At 48.5% G+C, this 21,390-nt stretch overlaps 1 protein-coding gene and 1 pseudogene across 1 annotated transcript; one reads left to right on the top strand and one right to left on the bottom strand.

Moving 5' to 3' along the window:
* Positions 1–5,925: 5,925 nt before the first annotated feature.
* Positions 5,926–7,157, top strand: LOC145532766 (hemoglobin subunit zeta). The gene is made up of 3 exons (XM_081558497.1): positions 5,926–6,020; positions 6,560–6,764; positions 6,921–7,157. Exons 1-3 carry the CDS (start codon positions 5,926–5,928, stop codon positions 7,047–7,049), a joined length of 429 nt encoding a protein of 142 aa, XP_081414623.1. The 3' UTR covers positions 7,050–7,157.
* Positions 7,158–12,611: 5,454 nt separating this feature from the next.
* On the bottom strand, positions 12,612–13,126 carry LOC145530931 (sorting nexin-12 pseudogene; annotated as a pseudogene).
* Between the last annotated feature and the right edge of the window lie 8,264 nt (positions 13,127–21,390).

Here is a 21,390-nt window from a genome sequence, read left to right as displayed (position 1 = left end):
CTCGTACATCACTAGGTGAGTCCCAGGCGGTACAACTGCTCCAGAAAACGTCTGCCATTAACTGCTTGAGCCGAGAACTCCATGCCCTGGGCCCAGCAACATCCATCCTGGGGATGTACCCAACAGAATGTTCACTGCAGCGTCGCTCACAACAGCCAAGAACTAAACAGCCCAAATGTCCATCCCTGTTACCCTGGGTAACTAATGATATGTCCCTACCAGGAAACAGAACACGGCAACGACAATCAATGCCCACAGCACCTCGGGCATGCCACAAACGTGGGTGACAGGAGATGACCCACTGTACTGTTTCGTGTACCTGAAAGCCAAAGGCAGGCAACACCAACTAAAGCGCCTAAGGACACACAGTAGTAGGAGTGTGAGTTGCTCAGTCGTGTCCGACTCTTTGTGACCCCATGGACTGTAGCCTGCCAAGATTCTGTGTCCATGGGATTCTCCAGGAAAGAATACTGGAGTGGGTAGCCATTTCCTCCTCCAGGGGATCTTCCCAACGCAGGGATAGAACCCAGGTCTCCTGCCTCACAGGCAGGTTCTTTACCGTGTGACCCACAGGGAAGTCCAAGGCCACATAAGTGTGTAGTAAAAGCCTACTGTAAAGCAAGAAAGTAGGCTGGGTCATCCTTGGGGAGGACTGGGATACTCAGTATTCTTTAGGCTGTGACATAATCTTATGCTACATGTTGCAGTGAAAAAAAGTAAAAGAAAAAGGACACCTGCCCACACTAATGCTTTGCAGGCCTTGGAATTTTCAGAATCAAAGTGGCTTCCTGTGACTGTCTCTGAAAGCCAAGGATGGGGGAGGTGCTGCCAGGAGGGGAGTGAGGACCGGCCCGCCCCACGGCGGGAGGCCTGAAGTTCACACTCTTCACCCCCCACACTGACTCCTGGCCACAGACCCCAGACGCTGTAGCTGGGGGCCTTGTCCAAGACACATCGCTCACTGAGGCCCCACTGTGCCTCCCCTACCTTGTCCAGCAGGTCAGCTCCACCCTCACCCAGGACCTCCAGACTCCCTCCTTCTGCCTGAACTTCCACGTGTTCCTCAGCCCCCTCTGCCTCCCTAGCTCAGTCTGTTTTCTCTGCCAGTCTGTCCATCTGTCTCTGTCTGTCTCCCTTCCTTCTCTTCTTTCTGGGAGCTGAAGCCTCAGGATCAGACTCGCACACCCTGACTGCAGGCCTAGATGCGGGCGGTGGCCCTGGAGTCTCCTGAACCAGGGGTGAGCAGGGAGGGCCAGGCTCATCAGTTCTGGGGGGAGCCCAGAGAGGCAAAGTCACACACCCTGTGAACACCTGGGCCCAGAGACAGAGTCAGCAACACGGCCAGGAGAGGGTGGGCACACCGTGGGAGAGGGAGACCCTGTCACATGAGAAGAGGGCACAGCTATAAAACATAAGGAGAGACCTGGAAGAGGCTTCCAGGAAGGCAGACTCCGCCTCCAGGCCAGAGACAGACACTGACAGCCCTGGGAGATCCCCGCCCTCCTGGCTCAGCAGCGGGGAGCCACCACGGGAGGCAGCACCTGCCCTCAGACGTCCACAGTCTCATCAGCCCCGTCGCAGGTGTAGAAGAAGCAAGCCTCATAGCACGGTAACACGCCAAGCACAGCATCTGGCATACAGAAGGTGCTCAACACTTGTTTATTCTTGTGCACATGTTTTCCAATCAGAAGGCTTGTCTGAGCCTCACAATTTTCTCTAAAAATAGTTCAGCAAAATATCTGTGATCAGAACTCTCCACGCAGGAAACGTTTACCTCCATTCTGAAAAACTCCTCGGCTTTTGTGCAAGTAACTCTTTGACTAACTCTGAAATTCAAAAAGCAGAGATATCACTTAGCCAACAAAGGTCCGTATAGTCAAAGCTATGGTTTTTCCAGTAGTCATGTATGGATGTGAGAGTTGGACCGTGAAGAAGACTGAGTGCTGAAGGATTCATGCTTTTGACTGTGGCGCTGGAGAAGACTCTTGGGAGTCCCTTGGACTGCAAGGAGATCAAACCAGTCAATCCTAAAGGAAATCAACCCTGAATATTCACTGGAAGGACTGATGCTGAAGCTGAAACTCCAATACTTTCACCACTTGATGTGAACAGCCGACTGATTGAAAAAGACTCTGATGCTGGGAAAGATTGAGGGCAGGAGGAGAAGGGGATGACAGAGGATGAGATGGTTGGATGGCATCACCGACTCGATGGACATGAGTTTGAGTAAGCTCCAGAAGATAATGAAGGACATGGAAGGCTAGTGTGATCCGGTCCATGGGTTTACAAAGAGTCAGACACGACTGAGCAACTGAACAACAAACAAAAATTCATATGGAAAGGCAAAGGAACCAGAGTCGCCAAAACCGTTTTGGAAAAGAAGAATAATGATGGAGGAATGACATCACCCAATCTTTTAACACCTTAATTGATATAAAATTCATACACCATACATCCTACCATTTTAAGTGTGCAATTTGGGGGTTCCCTGGTGGTCCAGTGGTTAAGGCTACACTTCCACTGCAGCAGGCACAGGGGTGATCCCTGATCAAGGAACTAAGATCCCAAATGCCATGCTGCACAGGCCAAAAAAAGAAAAAAAATTAAGTGTCCAATTCAGTGGGGTTTTGTATATTCAGAGAGTTATGTGACCATCACCACAATTTTAGAAACTTTTCATTACCTTGAAAGAACCCTCAGCCCCATTAACAGTCACAGACCCCAACTACCCTGGCCCCAGACAACCTAATCTACTTTTATCTTTTTTTAATTTTATTAATTTATTTTTGGCTGTGCTGGGTCTTCACTGCTGCACAGAGGCTTTCTCTAGTTGCAGCAAGCAGGGGCTACTCTCTAGTTGTGGTGCATGGGTCTCTCGTGTGGTGGCTTCTTGCTGTGGAGCACAGGCTCTGGGCAGGTGGGCTTCAGTAGTCGCAGCACTCAGGCTCTAGAGTATTAGGCTCAGCAGTTGTGCTGTATGGGCTTAGTTGCCCCTCAGCACGTGGAATCTTCCCAGACCGGATTGAACCCATGTCCCTTGCATTGGGAGGAGCATTCTTAACCACTGGACAAGTTAACCACTTAGGCAAGTTCCCTAATCTACTATCTGTCTCTAAGGACTTGCCTGTTCTTGACATTTATGTAAATGGAATCATACAATATGAATTTTTTCAAGATTCACTCATGTATCAGTACTTTCTTCCTTTTTACGACTGGATACTATTCCACTGCCTATATTATATATCATATTTGATTCAACCATTCATCACTTGAAGGACATTGGGGTTGTTTGCACTTTTTGGCTGTTATGAATAGTGGTACTATGAACACAGTACAAGTTTTCAAATGGATGTATTTTATTGGGTGTGTACTATGGAATGGAATTGCTGAGTCATGTGGGAACTCTGTTTAACCTTTTGACGAACTGCCAGGCTGTCTTCCATAGTGGCTGTACCATTTTACATTCCCATCAGCAGTCTAAAGATTCTAATTTCTCCATCTCCTTACCAACACTTGTCATTTTGTCTTTTAAATAGAGCCATTCTATAAGCTGTAGGTAAGGTTAGAATTAGGGTACAGGCTGGGGTTTTTGATTACAGCCATCTTAGTGAGTATGATGTGCTATCTTTTTTGGTTTTGATTTACATTTCCCTAATGAGTAATGATGCTGAGCACCTTTCCTTGTGTTTACTGGACATTTTATGTCTTCTTTAGAGGAATGTCTATTAAAGTACTTTGCCCAGTTTTCAGTTAGCTGTCTCTTCTTGACTTGTAAGATTTTTTTTATATTTTGGATCAGTCCCTGATCAGACATATGATTTGCAAATGTTTTCTCTCATTCTTGGGACACTATCTAAGTTTAAGACATGACATAAAGCTATAGTAATAAAGCCTGTGTGATTTTGGTGAAGGATAGACACATAGGTCAATGGAATAAAAGAAAGAGTAGAGAAAAAAATGTGCAGAAATATGTGCAATTAATCGTTTACAAATAAGTTAGAGAAGGCAGTTCAATAGAGGAAGTATAGTGTTTTCAACAAAAGGTACTAGATAAATTGGACACTCATAGGCAAAGAGAAAATACAAACTACCCAGGACCTAAGCCTCATACCTCAAACAAAAATGATCTCAAAATGGATCACAGACCTAAATGTAAAACATAAACTCTGAAACACTTAGAAAAAAGTCTTAGATGAAAACACTTAGATAAAGGCTTTGTGACTTGGAATTAGGCAAAGAATTCTCAGGCATGACTCTAAAAACATGAATCCTAAAAAAAAACTTGATAAATTAGACTTCACCAAAAAATAAAACTTTGGCTCTGCAAACGATACTATTAAGAGGATGAAATGACAAGCTACAAACTAGAAGGAAATATTTGAAAAGTGCATATCTGACAAATGATTGCATCCAGAATACATACAGAACTCTCAAAACTCAACAGTAAGAAGACAAACAACCCAATTTTAAAAAGGTCAAAATACCAGGAGAGATAGTTCAGTGAAGAGAAAACCCATACACAAACAGGCACGTGAGAAGATGCCCCTCATCACTGGCTGCCAGGGGAACGCAAACTGAGGCCACCATGTCGTATGGCCTCACAGCCATCAGAGCAACCAATGTGTGGAACTGCTGACAAAGACACACAGCACTGAGGACTTCTCTTCATTGCCGGGTGGAATGCAAAATGGTAAAGCCACTCCAGAAAACAGATTAGCAGTTTCCTACCAAGTTAAACATATACTTAACACAATCCTACTCCTAGATATGGTATTATCCCAGAGAAATAAAAATACATGTCTACATAAAGACCTATGCAAGAATGTTCACAGCAGCTTTACTTGTAATAACCCCAAACTGGGAAAAACCCACGTGTTTGAGTGGGAGAATGAATGAACATTACTACTGCAGAGTACTATTCTGCAGTAAAAGGAAACCAACTATTGATACAAGCAATAACATACTTGTATCTCAAGAATATTACGCTAAGAAAGAAGCCAGTCCTGAAAGATGACACGCTGTGTGTTAATAAGCTGTTTATTTCCATTTACAGGATATTGTTAAAAAAAACAAAAGTACAGTGGTGTCAGAGTTTAGGGTATAGAGGAAGATGAGACTGCAAAGGGGCAGCCAGTGGGAGTTTTGGGGGTGATAGAGCTGATTGTTGTTGAGGTTACAAAATCTATACACATGTGAAAATTCACAGAGCAGTATGCTAAAAAAATCAATTGTATCGTAGGTTGAAATAAAATAGAAAGGCATATCTGCCTCACTTTGTTTAAATTATGACTTGGTGAGCAACACTGCAGAACCTAAAATCACACGATATTAGAAAGATTCTCTTCTGTTTCCTTGCCACTTCCCCAGCTTTTCAGAAACCTGTCAGTACCTCCCTCCTCAGGGCCCACCAGGCAAGACCATTCATCGTTTTCTTGGAGGAAACCCAGGGATCCTAGAGCCAGTGTGTGCATTTGGCAGGGGGAAGGTGTCATGTGGCCACAGCCACAGCCCAGCCCAGCAGTAATGGGGCCAGCAGGGGCACAGGCCAGCCGAGAATGGGACGGTGTATGGGCACTCCTCTGGCTTCTCCCATTCTGTGATTGTGAAAGGGACAAGAAAGCGCAGCGCTGGGCTGCAAACGCAGGATGACCTCCTGGGCTGAATGGGCCCCTATCTCCCCTGGAGTCTGGTCAGGCCCAGCAAGGGTGGCTGGAGTGATAGCCCCTCACCCCACCAAGCCCACCAGGCCCTGACTGCCCATGGTTATTGGATCTGATAAGAGATCCACACCCACGGCCCCCTCCCCTCCCCCAACGATGACTACAGCGTAGCCCCTACCCTGGCTCCACGTATATAAGGGGACCCTGGGGACTGAGCACCAGGACGCCAGTTCTCAGTGTGCCCAACTCCCGCTCAACCGCCACCATGTCTCTGACCAGAGCTGAGAGGACCATCATCGTGTCCATGTGGAGCAAGATCTCCACACAGGCAGACATCATTGGCACCGAGACCCTGGAGAGGTGAGCACCAGGTGGGCTGGGGTGGAGCCTGGAGGGGACAGTGTGGGTCAGGTCAGTGAGGTCAGGGGTCAGTGAGGACAGGGGTCAGTGAGGAGGGACAGTGAGGGGGGTCAGTGAGGAGGGACAGTGAGGAGGGTCAGTGAAGAGGAGTCAGTGAGGAAGGTGAGTGAGGAGGGTCAGTGAAGAGGAGTCAGTGAGGAGGGGTCAGTGAGGAAAGTGAGTGAGGAGGGTCAGTGAGGAGGGCCAGTGAGGAGTCAGTGAGGTGGCCAGTGAGGAGGGTCAGTGAGCATGAGCAGATGAGGAGCGTCTCGGTGGTCAGAGGCAGGAGGAGGAGGTGATGGGGGCGGTCTGAGGGTCACCCGTGTCTCTCTGGGCCCAGCACTCAGGTCCCCACAACCACGTAGAGGGAGGGAGAAAGTGAGGGAAGGAAGGAATGACCTGGAGACGGGCGGTCAGGGTGAGGTGGCCGGGCCGTACTGAGCAGCGGCTACCGCCAAGAGTCACCCAGAGCGGTCACTAACTCGCCTGCCCGCCCGCAGGCTTTTCTCCTGCTATCCCCAGGCCAAGACCTACTTCCCGCACTTCGACCTGCACACTGGCTCCGCGCAGCTGCGCGCGCACGGCTCCAAGGTGGTGGCCGCCGTGGGCGACGCGGTCAAGAGCATTGACAACGTGGCGAGCGCGCTGTCCAAGCTGAGCGAGCTGCACGCCTACGTGCTGCGCGTGGACCCGGTCAACTTCAAGGTGGGCGCGGGGCCCCGGGGGCGGGGTCTCGAGGCCCGGGGGGGGGGGTTGGGGCGGGGCGAAGCCTCGGGAGCCGCGTTCCGGGGGCGGGGAGAGGTCCCGGAGACGGAGCTTTGCCCCGGCTGCCCACGCTGACCGCTCTCCCTCTCGCCCCAGTTCCTGTCCCACTGCCTGCTGGTCACACTGGCCTCGCACTTCCCCGCCGACTTCACGGCCGACGCGCACGCCGCCTGGGACAAGTTCCTGTCCATCGTGTCCGGCGTCCTGACGGAGAAGTACCGCTGAGGCCGCTGCAGGACCCCCAGGACGGAATGGGCCCCCAGATGCTCTAGGGAGTCTCACATCCCACCCCACGCCTTCCCCGAGACGGGCCAATAAACGAATTAACGTCCATTTTGTCTCTGTGGTCACTGGGGCCACTGTGGGTGGGGGTGGCAGAGGTGGAGGGGGGATGGAGGGCCTGCCTGGGTTGCATGGGAGGCCTGTGGGCATCCTTGCACTGACCCGTCTGTCTGAGGGCAGAGATCAGCTCCCATAACCTGGGGGAAGCACTTTCTATTCTGCAGAAAGGGCGCCTCTAGGCCTTTACTTGGGGATAGGTGGGAGGCAGCGCTGGAACCCAGCTGGCCCCTCTGGCTGTCCCTGGGGCTCCTGGTGGTATACTCTCTTCTTCTGGAGTTTATACTGTTTCCTGGTTTATGCCTGATTTCAGTAAGAGACGAGTGCTAAATATATTCATTCATTCATCCACCCATTCATTGCTCCATTAAGCAATCATTTAAGAGCCCATAAGAGGCCCAAGAATCTTTCTAGGCCATGCATAGGACCACTTAAATCAGCAAAGCGCTTGACTGGTGGAGCTGACAGTCTAGTGGGGGATACAGATCAGACACGGAAAAGAGAAAGAAGTTCAACCTTGCTCATAACAAGAGAAATGCAAAGTAACACTAAAAATTTCACTGGGATCCATTTCTCACCTACTTGATGAACAAAAACCCAAGACTTTGACCATACTCTGCTGGTGGCCCCCCTACAATTGGGTGGGAGCAGGACACAGATGTATAGAGCCACTGGGGCAGCTGAGTTTGCTATGGTCTGAAAAATAGTCCATAACGATTCAATGACAGAACAAACCATGAACATCCACACCACAGGGAACTGGAAACGGAAAAAAAAAAAGACAATTTCTTATGATGGTTGTGACATGATAGCCAGGATTTACAGAGTCAAAAAGAAAAAGAAAAAAATGAAAAAGTAGCTTGGTGTATGTATAGCATGATTTCTTTTCTATAAGGAGGGGAAATTCAAGTATGTGTGGGCACACATGCGTGTGAGCGGTTCATTGACCTCTGTGTGCCCTTGCAAGTGTTCATCTGTTTGTGTGTGTTTGCATATTTTTGCAAAAAGCAACTATGGACAGACAAACTGGAAATGATTACACATGTCAACGTGGATGGGGTTGAAGGTGTGCTCCTCCAAGCCTAACTCTCTTCACTATCTTAACCTTGAATCATGTTAAATCATCAAAAAGAAAATTTAAAAGAGCAAAAAATAAAAACATCAAAATAAGAAACTAAGTTACATGAAACTGGTTGAGGATGTAGTAATCTAATGATCAGAAAAAAAGAACTATTCCAAGTGACTTGTGAACATAGTACCTTGTTGTGGCCCTTTAAATGGGCCGGAACTTGGGGGCACAGAGTTGACCGCTAAGAAAGTAAAAGAAGGAAGAAAAGAAGCTGAGCAGCCTGAAGGGGACAGAGAGAGAGAAAGAGAGAGAGAGAAAGACAGGGGGACCAGTGCTCCAGTGGAACAAAGGCATTTATTTAACATATTGTGGGCATATATATACTCTCTTACAAGATAGCCCTTTTTAGCAGAGACAGGGATCAAAAATCTAACAAGTCATCCAGAAAGCCAGAGGCTAGAATCATTCTCAAGAGAGAGGGTTGTAAAAGTTACTTTACATATCAGAAGGGAAGAGAGTTGTAAATGGCTGCTGTTCACCATATGGAGTTTCCAAATGAATGAAATACGTGAATTTCTATTATCCCCGAAAGCTGGCTTGCCAGCTCTCTGGCACCTGTATTCAGGTGCTGTTAAGGAACATAGAAGTCATGCAAGACTGAAAACAGCACACAGGAAGCCTCCTGTTAAATGTATCCTGACAGTACCTTGGCTGTGCAAAGAATCTCTAATACTCAGAAACTTATTGTTACTACAACACAGATACTGTAAGTTCATAATCTTGTATTTTAAAACATTTTCAAACTATCAAAAAACAACTGCAAAAATAAGACAAAGATGGGGAAATAGGAGTGACTGCTAGTGGGTATGGGGTTTCTTCAGGGAATGATAGAAATATTCTAAAATTGTAATAGTTGCACAATTCTGTGAATGTATTAAAAATGAACTGTTATGTTTTAAGTGGGTGAATCGGATGGCATGAGAATTATATCTCAGTCAGTCAGTTCAGTTCAGTCACTCAGTCATGTCCGATGCTTTGCGACACCATGGACTGCAGCACGCCAGGCGTCCCTGTCCATCACCAACTCCCAGAGTTTACTCAAACTGATGTCCATTGAGTCAGTGATGCCATCCAACTGCCTCATCCTCTGTCATCCTCTTCTCCTCCCACCTTCAATCTTTCCCAGCATCAGGGTCTTTTCCAATGAGTCAGTTCTTCACAGCAGGTGGCCAAAGTATTGGAGTTTCAGCTTCAACATCAGTCCTTCCAATGGATATTCAGAACTGATTTCCTTTGGGATGGACAGATTGGATCTCCTTGCAGTCTGAGGGACTCTCAAGAGTCTTCTCCAACACCACAATTTAAAAGCATCAATTCTTTGGCGCTCAGCTTTCTTTATAGTCCAACTCTCACATCGATATGTGACTACTAGAAAAACCATAGCCTTGACTAGATGGACCTTTGTTGACAAAGTAATGTCTCTGCTTTTTAATATGCGGTCTAGGCTGGTCATAGCTTTTCTTCCAAAGAGCACATGTCTTTTAATTTCAGGGCTGCAGTCATCATCTGCAGTGATTTTGGAGCCCAAAAAATAAAGTCTGTCACTGTTTCCACTGTTTCCCCATCTATTTGCCATGAAGTGATGGGACCATATGCCATGATCTTAGTTTTCTGAGTGTTGAGCTTTAAGCCAACTTTTTCACTCTCCTGTTTCACTTTCATCAAGAGGCTCTTTAGTTTTTTTTCACTTTCTGCCATAATAAACCTGCAAAATATGCTAAGAAGACAAAACTCCCAAATACTCATTAAGATTCCCCAGTTTACAACTTGCCTTCACTTGCTCTTTCCTTCTGAGTCACTTGAGAGTAGAATGCAGGCATGACTCCCTTTAATATTCTCAGCATCCCTAATGCTAATGCTATGCTATGCTAAGTCACTTCAGTCATGTCCGACTCTGTGCGACCCCATAGACGGCAGCTCACCAGGCTCCGCCGTCCCTAGGATTCTCCAGGCAAGAATACTGGAGTGGGTTGCCATTTCCTTCTCCAATGCATGAAAGGGAAAAGTGAAAGTGAAGTCGCTCAGTCGTGTCTGACTCTTAGCGACCCCATGGACTGTAGCCTACCAGGCTCCTCTGTCCATGGGATTTTCCAGGCAAGAGTACTGGAGTGGGGTGCCATTGCCTTCTCCCAGCACCCCTAAACATCTGTGGATTTCCTAAAGTCAACAAGAACACTTACCTGCATAGCCGGAGAACTACCACCAAAATCACGAGATTGTGAAATGAAAGTTGCTGAGTCATGTCCAGTTCTTTGCAACCCCATGGACTGTAGCTTGCCAGGTTCCTCTGTCCATGGAATAGTCCAGGCCAGAATACTGGAGTGGGTTGCTGTTTCCTTCTCCAGGGAATCTTCCTGACCCCAGGATCGAACCCAGGTCTCCTGAAATGCAGGCAGATTCTTTACCATCTGAGCCACTGGGGCACCTACATAGGCAGAGAACTACCACGAAAGTCAGGAGATTAACACCAGTCCATATCCATCAACACAGATCTCATTACACAACACAGATTTCCTTCCCAAGAATGGCCTTTACTTGTCAACATCAAACTTCGCATTTAGTCTTCTTCAGCCTGGCTTTTCAGTCTCTCCTTGCATGATCTTCATATTTTTGTGGACGTTTTGGGGTTTTTAAAAAATATTTGCTATTTTATTTATATGGTTGCTTAGTTGTGGCATGTGGGATCTAGTTCCCTGACCAAAGATCAAACCTGGGCCCCCTGAACTGGGAGTGCAAGTCTTAGTCACTGGACCAATTCAGGGAAGTCCATGAATTGTGGGGATTTTTTTTCTTCAGTGTCTTAATATGAAGAGAGTTGAGTATGACATTGTCGGACAGAAGAATGAACATTTTGCTGAATAAAAGCTCCAAGTCAGGATACACGCACAGCAGAAATGGGGCCAGGCTCCCAGCACTTGTGTATAATGAAAGAAGGAATTTTTAACTTAAAAAAGTCAGTAACAGAGGATACAGATGAAAAAGGCAGCAACAACATCAACACTGGAAAAGTGGGAAAGGGAGCAAGCCTCTCTCCGGGGCTGCTCAGCCTGGAACTGGAGAGCTGATCGGTCTCAGGGAACTTCAACCAAATGTTGGTTGGACTCTAAACCCAATCCTAATCTCTCCAATCAGGGTCTTGTCAGAACCAGTAATCCTTTTCCCTGAGACCCTATATAAAGAACTCCAGTCCTCCCACGACAGGGAGTCTAAGCAAAGAACCCTCACTTTTGACACCACTTGGGATAGATATCAGGCCCCAGCAAACAAACAACCACCTCCCAGACAGAAGCCCAGGAAAGTTGCCAGGCTCAAAAGCTGCTTCAGACTCCAAGATTTGGGAAATCTACACCAACTGCTAGCTCAGCTTCTGGGGAGGATGTTGGGGTTCCATGGAAAATAAGTGCAGAGCGTTCTGATGCCCTTTCCAACCACTGGGAGGTACCTAGAAAATGACCCACTCCCACCCTTCAGGAAGTTACCTGGCTGTGGCGAGTCTCCCCCAGCCCTCAAGCCACCAAACCTGCAAAACTAACCCGTAAAGTAGCAAGGGTTTGGGGAGGAAGAACGGTTGGCCCAGCCCATACTGCCTTACTTACTGGTGAGCAAAGACTGGCAGCTAGAGTGGGGAGCCACAAAGGAGGGGGTCTAGGCAACAGGATCCCCCCGACTACCCTACAGTTTTCTCCTGACTCTGAAGCAGCCACGATGACGGGCCCAGAAATCCCACACACCTCGCTCCACACGACAGACAGCTTAGACCTCAGAATTATTGCCATGAAGAGCAACAAGGTCTTTCTCGATAAAGTACAACAAAGGAAACTCTTGAGAAAACTGGGAATGGGCCTGGAGAAAATGAGAGCTTTGAGGTCTCTGCCACCTTCCCCAAAAGGAAAAAGTTCATGCAAGTAGGAAAGGCAGGGTCTTTCCCTGCTTCGTGTTCCTGGCTAAACTCAAGACTAAGAAAATCCCCTGGACTTGCAGCATCACTATGTATCCAAGTGCCCCACCAGCACACGCACCCCCCCCCACCAAGGTTAGCCTCTGGCATGTGAAATGCCCAAGAAATTGCCTTCTAATCCAATCCCCACCCACCTCAACCCAACACAAAGGGCATCTGCCTGTGGTTACCACCTCTCCTCAGAGAAGAGGATGTTAGCAGAGCACCCAAGGTACAGTCAGGTGCCAAGGAACACAATGCCACACAGTCTATCAGGCTAGGGCATGAACAGCCAACTTCAGATCAAAGAGAGAGAAAGGCTTAGTGTAACAACCAATGTCATTTCAGCAGGAAATTAGAGGGCAAGTAGTGAGAGGGGCTCCTATGGGCACACCTTCCCAGGGACATAGTTCCTGTCAGTTGCCTCCTCCTGCAGGAACATGTGTAGGCAGTGTTTGTTCTGAGCTAGTGGATGCCCAGCATCCATCCAATTTATTAGCAATTCTGCTAATAAACTGTTTGAGGCCCCACATCCTTTCTTCAATAAAGGACTCCTCAAAGACCGTTTTGTTTCCTCAAAAAAGGAGCTGCCATTTCAAGGCTTTCCCATGCAGTGGTGTGACTATTAACACAATCTTTCTCTCTTGCTCCAGCTCATTTTTTAGTCACTCAGAGTCACTGCAGCACCATCATACACAGGACTCCTTCAGTTTGAAAACAGGTAGTTTTGTCCACACGCAAATCTCATAGGTGGGTGAAGCGAGTGCAGCCCACGCCCACCGTCTGTGGATTAAAGATGCCGATTTCCAGAAAGTTACTTGGCAGCCTATAAGCGTTGGTCAGTTCCTACAGCTTCAAGTTAAGGCTCCGAGTGTTAGCTACTGCCATGTCTGACATCTTTCTAAAGGAGAGACCTGGACCGGGGCATTGTGGTTTTGATTTGCATTTCACAAACAAGTCACAAAGTTGAGCATCTTTTCATGTGTTATTCTTTTTTTTTGGATAAAGTCTATTCAAGTCCCTTGTCCACTTTTCATTGGGTTGTTTCTTTTTGTTGGTGAGTTGTAAGAGTTATTTCTACATTCTGGATACAGTTCTTTATCAGATATGTGATTTGCAAATATTTTCTCCCATTCTGTGAGTTGCCCTTTCACTGTCAATAGGTTTTAACCTGACCTAATCAAGTCTTTTGATTTGACTTCCAGGGTACAGGAAACACATGGACAAAGGAAGCAGCTAAATAACACCGAGGGGAAACTATCAGAGCAACCCGAAAATGGAATATTCTACAAGTGAGCTGGTCTGAACTGTTCTGCAGTCATTGATAAGGAACGGTGGGTATGGGGTGGAGAGCTTCTGGAAGAAAAAAATGAATAGGCAACTGAAAGCTACATAAGAACCTGGGTCAGATCCCAAGCTGAAAAAATTGAACAAACGTGGGGGATGAACAGGGAATTTCAGTGCAAAGGGAAGTTGTTGGTTCATTTAGATTGAGGATAGGCTCGTGGTTATTTATATAGAAGGATCTCCTTATTCTAGGAGATTTGTGCTCAAGTTTACACAGAGACATGATGTCATCACACGTGTCCATAGTGTTTGGAAGAAAAATAAAACACATTGAGACACATCCCCATATACACTGACAACACAAATGTTAGCGATGATTGGTCCAGGTGGAGGGACCGCAGCGGCTCAGCATACTGTTCCTGATGTGCCAGACCTGACCTCAGCGCGCTCCCCACCTGTCACTCCACCCCACCGCTGGCCTCCTTTTTGTCTCCTGGATGATGACAGAGGCCTGGGCCCTCTCAGGGCCCTTGCACCTGGAGCCACTCACTCTCTTCCCCAAACATCTTGTGGTTGATTCTCCCAGCTCCTTCAAATACTCGCTCAGAATCCCCATCTCAGCACCATCTTCCCCACCGCCTATCTAAAAGTGTAACCCCTCTGAGCTCCACTTACAGCATTCCCCTGCTCTCTCCTTTCTGATGGCAATGCCACCTGTCTCTCTCCAGCCAGAGACCACCTGGAACACGGCCATGGCCAAACAGAGTTGGGCCTGTTAACTCACGGCCACAGAGAAGACCACGGCCGTGGGGAGCCCTGTATCTGAGTCAGAGGACTGAGCCTGGGGTTCAAGGAAGCAGGCTAGCTCTGGACCGAACTGGGAGGTGGGAGTTATCCTACAATCGAGTGTCTCAGTAATTCTCATCCAGAAGATGAGCGATGCTGTGACTGACAGAGAATCAGTAGCCGCTCATCAGCCAAGACAGGGGCCATCGGGATGTTCTCGTGGTGGGAGTGGCCCCTGTTTTCTCTGTCTGGACAGTGCTTTTCTGCCTGGAGCATCGCAGTTACTGTGGCCAAGTCTGATGTCATGTTCCACAGGAGTGCACAGGCATCATGGAGAAACCCAGGTGTCCAGGGCGGCCCTTCTTCTCATGGCATGTTTACCTGCTGCCCTCGTCCTGTTCTGCACACCTTCCTCAGCAGGAGTGTCTTCTTGCCCTGGGCTGCGCATCCAGCAGTTAGCAGTGGTCTGGCACTGGTTAGAAGGTCACCCACGAGGAATGCATGGAGCTCCTGGGCCTTCACAAGCTTGCCCAAGGCAGCTCCTGCTGCTCACCTGCCTTTAGGGTCTGGTCAGGGCTGCAGACCCTCTCTTAAGGGAGATGCCTCCTTCCTTTCCTCCAGGGAGGACTCTGACCAGAGGGACTGCTGCCCGAAAGCGTGGCTGTGGGGTGTGGACCCACGTACCTCCCTGTCCTGGAGCTTCTAGGGGCTAGGTCTCGGGCCTCAGCGGAGGGGAGGGGTCTGAGTCTGAGAAGTCTCTCCCCTGAGGCCCTGGCCTCGGCCCCAGTGGACTTTGTGACCACAGCTGCCTCCCCTCTCTCTAGGGCTCAGCTTCTCTACGGGGCCAGGAGACCCTGGGAACACTTAACATTCTGAAGAACCGGCACTGTTTGTGCTGGTGGGTCTGCTGTTCTGTGAGGACAGGAGCCAGCCCCCTCAGCCACCTTCGGGCAGGCGCCAGCCAGCCATCCTTGACCCGCAGCCCTGAGCTCAGCTCATCCAGGAGGCAGGGCAGGCAGCAGCATTCGCTCAGGGAGATGGCGGTCAGTGCACCCATGGGGCTGAGGCGCAAAGACCCCTGGGCCACTAGATAGTTCTTTGCGGGGAGCCAGCTCTGGGCTCCTGACCATCTAGGAGGCTTCATAGACCAGGAAACAAAACCAAAACAAAATTCCCTCCCTTTCTGAGCTTACATTCTAGTGGGTAATAAACACATGTTTTTCTGTGGAAAAAAGAAAAGTGTAGCAAGTTGGAGATTGGACAGGTCAGGTGGGGGAGTTGCGATTTTAAATGGGGTGGTCAGTGTGGACCTAGTAACACGGTGACATCTGAAGGAGGGCCTTCCTGGAGGGAGGCCTGGGGAGGACGGAGCAGGCTAAAGGGGGCAGCGCAGGGCCTGGAGGAGGACAGGAGGGAGGCAGAGCTGGGGGCAGGGAGCCTTCCCTCACAGAGGGTTGGAAGCCACAGCAGGGCTCAGGGGTGAGAAAGGAGGGTCAGAGAGGCCTGGGGTCGCCGGTCTGAACCTCAGGAAGGAAGGATGGAGCAGCTATCTCCAGGGAGGGGTGGGAGGCAGGGGAGGGGATGTGAGCCTGGGCAGGGGGTGGGGGTGTCTCCAGGGCACAGGTGAAGGTTGGTGCTGCCAGGTGGACTAAGGGCAGATGGAGGGGGGTTAGGATGGGGACGGAGCCAGGGCCCTTACCCCCCTCCATTAAAATCAACTCCCTAGGCACAAGTTTGTGGGGTCAGGACACAGACTACCCAGAAGAAAGAAAGGCAAGAAAACAGTGGGGGGAAGCACATCTGTGCACCACCTGACAAGTGCTGAGAGAGGGGAGCAGTCAGCCACGGCCCCAGCCCAGGAGGAGGGGCTCTTACCTTCTGCCCTCAGGCCCTCCCTGGATTCATCCCAGCCCCTCTCAGCCTGCAGGCCCCCTGCCCCAGACTGAGTTTCTGGGGGCTGAAGGTGGCAGTTCCGGGCTGTGGTCCTGCAACCAGGTTCTAATCCAGTCTGACTTACTTTGCCTCCTCCTCCCCCATCACCTCCCACACCCACACAGGTCCACCGCACCCCTGCTTACACCTGGCACCCTCCATTCTGGCTGGAGACCCCACTGCTAGAGAATTCCCAAGACAAGGGGCTGGCAGTCTCCTGTGGTCCCTGTCCTCCCCAGCCTGGAGCCCAAACATCACCCCTGTCCCCACCGATCCCGGTCCTGAACCCAAAAGGAAATGGTTTCTGCTGAACTTGTCCTCCTCACAGTGACCACCACTGCACCAGGCTGCAAAGGGCGCTCAACAGGAAGGTTCAGGTGGCTAAGCTTTGGACTGAAGTCTAGGCTTCAGAGCGAGCTTCCCAGGCAGTTGGTTCAAGTTCACCCTCAGGGCCAGCTGTGCTGGGCACACTCTTGCTGGACCGAGGGACTAACAGTGAAGAGAAAAGCATCATTACACTGGTGGCATTTCAGGGAAGTCAGCTAAACAAAGAAATACACAAGGGTGAGTGGTGATCAAGGAGTCTGTGTTCTTCCTCTGTGTTGTTGGTAGGAACAAAAATCGTGGCTGTTAGGGAGCCTCTGAGGACATGACGCTGGTGGGGCCCCTGGAGCGGGAGGGGAGCAGCCCTGAGCATGCGCCATCTGCAGCGTGGGGCTGTCACTCTAGTTCAGTTGAGTTCAGTTCAGTCGCTGAGTCGTGTCTGACTCTTTGCGACCCCATGAATTGCAGCACGCCAGGCCTCCCTGTCCATCACCAACTCCCAGAGTTTACCCAAACCCATGTCCATCGAGTCGGTGATGCCATCCAGCCATCTCATCCTCTGTCTTCCGCTTCTTCTCCTGCCCCCAATCCTTCCCATCATTAGGGTCTTTTCCAATGAGTCAACTCTTTGCATCAGGTGGCCAAAGTATTGGAGTTTCAGCTTCAACATCAGTCCTTCCAATGAACACCCAGGACCGATCTCCTTTAAGATGGAATTGTTGGATCTCCTTGCAGTCCAAGGGACTCTCAAGAGTCTTCTCCAACACCACAGTTCAAAAGCATCAATTCTTCAGCGCTCAGCTTTCTTCACCGTCCAACTCTCACATCCATACATGACTACTGGAAAAACCATAGCCTTGACTAGACAGACCTTTGTTGGCAAAGTAATGTCTCTGCTTTTTAATATGCTATCTAGGTTGGTCATAACTTTCCTTCCAAAGAGTAAGCGTCTTTTAATTTCATGGCTGTATCACCATTTGCAGTGATTTTGGAGCCCCCAAAAATAAAGTCAGCCACTGTTTCTACTGTTTCCCCATCTATTTCCCATGAAGTGATGGGACCAGATGCCATGATCTTAGTTTTCTGAGTGTTGAGCTTTAAGCCAACTTTTTCACTCTCCCCTTTCACTTTCATCAAGAGGCTTTTTAGTTCCTCTTCACTTTCTGCCATAAGGGTGGTGTCATCTGCATATCTGAGGTTATTGATATTTCTCCCAGCAATCTTGATTCTAGCTTGTGCTTCTTCCAGCCCAGCGTTTCTCATGATGTACTCTGCACATAAGTTAAATAAGCAGGGTGACAATATACAGCCTTGACGTACTCCTTTTCCTATTTGGACCCAGTCTGTTGTTCCATGTCCAGTTCTAACTGTTGCTTCCTGACCTGCATACAGATTTCTCAAGAGGCAGGTCAGGTGGTCTGGTATTCCCATCTCTTTCAGAATTTTCCACAGTTTATTGTGATCCACACAGTCAGATGCTTTGGCATAGTCAATAAGGCAGAAATAGATGTTTTTCTGGAACTCTCTTGCTTTTTCGATGATCCAGTAGATGTTGGCAATTTGATCTCTGGTTCCTCTGCCTTTTCCAAAATCAGCTTGAGCATCTGGAAGTTCACGGTTCACGTATTACTGAAGCCTGGCTTGGATAATTTTGAGCATTACTTTACTAGCATGTGAGATAAGTGCAATTGTGCGGTAGTTTGAACATTCTTTGGCATTGCCTTTCTTTGAGATTGGAATGAAAACTGACCTTTTCCAGTCCTGTGGCCACTGCTGAGTTTTCCGAATTTGCTGGCATATTGAGTGCAGCACTTTCGCATCATCTTTCAGGATTTGAAATAGCTCAACTGGAATTCCATCACCTCCACTAGCTTTGTTCGTGGTGATGCTTTCTAAGGCCCACTTGACTTCACAATGTGAGGTTGTCACTCCACTGGTGGCTTACTCCCAGGAAATGGATAAAGAAAGGTCACCTGTGCAGGTGAGGCAGACAGAAGGGAGCTTTCACTTTTTAAGCTGTGCTTTTTCTAGGGCTGCTGTTACAAATAATGTGTATAATTTGCAAATTCTTAATATATTAATTGAAATACACGCAGAAAACATGTGTTAAAGAAAATGTAGAAAGAAGACCCTGAGTGTGTCATTACAGTGCATGTGTGCCTGGAGATTGATCGTATGTGTGTCCAAAAAAAAAACAAGTTACAAAAATACACCCTGAATCCATTTGAACACTTAAAAGGAATAAACAGATTCTAATTGTCATGTGGGAAAATGCTTGTCCACCCCAGGTAATAAATTCAGGTGTCCCTACACACATTATTAATACCACCAACAATCAAGAGTTGAAACTGGCCAGCATGTGAACACAGGCTCCCTCGGGACAGCGCTGTGAATGGGGTGTTGAAGGGGGTCAGCTCCTTCTCTAAGCACCCCTGGTGCTTCCTCTGTGGCAGTGGACAGGGGATGGGGGGACATATGACTGGAGTAACACCCCAAAGGACCAAGGCCTGGGCTCTGGGATGGGGGAACCTCCGGCTCAGACACAGAGACTGGGGCATGGTGCCAGGCCGCCCACAGCTCAGCTCCACCTCATGGCACCTGGTGGTTCCAGGAACCTGTGCTCATAAGGAAGCAGAGAACTAGATCCCACATGCCACAACTAAAGATCTCATGTGCTGCAACTAAGACCTGGCACAGTCAATAGAAATATATCTATATATACTACAAAGAGCTACCACCTCACGCCGGTCAGAATGGCCATCATTTAAAAGTCTACAAATAAATGCTGAAGAGAGTAGAGAAAAGAGAACTCTCCCTCACTGCTGGTGGGAATGCAAGTTGGTGCAGCCACGATGGAAAACAGTATGCAGGCTCCTCAGAAACTTAACATGGATTACCATACGATACAGCAATCCCATTCCTGGGCATATATCCAGACAAAACTGTAATTCAGAAAGGTACATGCACTCATATGCTCACAGCAGCACTATTCACAACAGCCAAGACATGGAAAGGACCTAAATGTCCATTGACAGAGGAATAGATAGAGAAAACGTGGTATATACATACAACGGAATACTGCTCAGCCATAAAAAGAACAAAATAATGCCATTTGAAGCAACATAGATGAAACTAGAGATTACAATACTAAGTGAAGTAAGGCAGACAGAGAAAGACAAATAGCATATAATATCACCTACATGTGGATTCTAAAATATGCCACAAACAAACCTATCCTGGAAAATGAAACAGACTCATAAACAGAGGACAGACTTGTGGTTGTCAAGTGGGAGGAAGGAAGGGGGAAGGATGGGCTGGTAGATACAAACTATAACACATAGAATGGATAAACAACAAGTCCTACTATATAGCACAAGGAACTATATTCAATCTCTTGGGATAAATCATAATGAGTGAAGTGAAGTCGCTCAGTCGTGTCTGACTCTTTGCGACCCCATGGACTGTAGCCTACCAGGCTTATCTGTCCATGGGATTCTCCAGGCAAGTGTACTGGAGTGGGTTGTCATTTCCTTCTCCAAATCATAATGAAAAAGAATATAAAAAAGAATGCATATGTGTGTATAACTCAGTCACTTTGCTGTGCAGCAGAAATTAACAGAACATTGTAAATCAACCATGTGCTTTGCTGTGCTGTTCTTAGTCGCTCAGTCATGTCCGACTCTTTGGGACCCCATGGACTGTAGCTTGAGAGGTTCCTCTGTCCGTGGAGATTCTCCAGGCAAGAATACTGGAGTGGGTTGCTATGCCCTCCTCCAGGGGATCTTCCCAACCCAGGGATCAAACCTAGGTCTCCCACTTTGTAGGTGAATTCTTTACCATCTGAGCCACCAAGCAAGCCCAAGAATACTGGAGTGGGTAACCTATCCCTTCTCCAGAGGATCTTCCTGACCCCGGAATCGAATCAGGGTCTCCTGCATTGCAGGCAGATTCATTATTGTGCTATATCCAGTTTCTTTCCCTTCTTATTAAAAAATCCTATCTTTCAAAAGAGATATGCTTATAAGGAAATGTTTATAAGAATTAAAAATTTTTAATCAAGCTATAATCTGTTTATTTTAAAATACATATATAAAAACGTACTCTTTGCGAGAACAAGGAACACATGAAGCACATAGAAATGGTTGCCTTGGGGAAGAGGGGATAAGCTAAGAGGGTAAAGAGAAATTAATGTATAAAGCAGGTGAGGGCACCAGCTGGGATGGAAACCTGGGAGGGAAAACCGTGGGTTTCTGTGCTCCAGGCACTGTGTGAAGGGCCAGCCCCTCCCCTGGGTGCCAGCTGGCAGAGGCCCCACCAGGCATCTGGGGGTCTGTGGGTGGAGGAGACCTCAGAAGGAGCCTCAGCTGGGTGAGGAGGGGGCTACAGCAAAGGCTGGAGAGGGCCAGAAGCCAAGACTGTTACTCCCACCTTGTGACACCTGGCTTCACTTTTCTCATCAGGTGGAGCCACAGAAACTTAAAGTAAGAACACAGAATGCTTCTGGGAGGGACAACCCCCAGGTCATCTTTCCCTCAGAGGGACAGGCAAGTCAGGGACAATTGTTATGGAGGCTGGGCCCTGGGCTGGGTGGACACACGGACCCTTGACCAGGCCAGGGCCCCTATCACCCTGTGACGGGCTCTGGCTATGGTCCTGCAGGGGCAGCCAGAGTGATAGCCCCTCACCCATCAAGCCCACCAGGCCCTGACCACCCGCTGTCACTGGAAATGATAAGAAACCCACCCCATGGCCCTCTTCCTTCTCCCAGTGATGACCCTGGCCCCAACCCTGGTTCCACATATATAAGGGGACCCTGGCAGCTGAGCATCACC

The sequence above is a fragment of the Giraffa tippelskirchi genome, chromosome 13 (assembly GCF_054371585.1).
Source record: "Giraffa tippelskirchi isolate mGirTip1 chromosome 13, T2T-mGirTip1v1.2.pri, whole genome shotgun sequence".
Lineage (NCBI taxonomy): Eukaryota > Metazoa > Chordata > Mammalia > Artiodactyla > Giraffidae > Giraffa > Giraffa tippelskirchi.
The sequence above is the reverse complement of the archived record's forward strand: the minus strand, read 5'-3'. Positions and strand labels throughout refer to the sequence as shown.

Bases quoted from the DNA above. Each gene is read 5' to 3' on its own strand.
- LOC145532766 (XM_081558497.1), top strand. From the start codon at position 5,926: ATGTCTCTGACCAGAGCTGAGAGGACCATCATCGTGTCCATGTGGAGC. The intron at 6,021-6,559 runs GTGAGCACCAGG...GCCCGCCCGCAG, and splicing joins GGCACCGAGACCCTGGAGAG to GCTTTTCTCCTGCTATCCCC. The intron at 6,765-6,920 runs GTGGGCGCGGGG...CTCTCGCCCCAG, and splicing joins TGGACCCGGTCAACTTCAAG to TTCCTGTCCCACTGCCTGCT.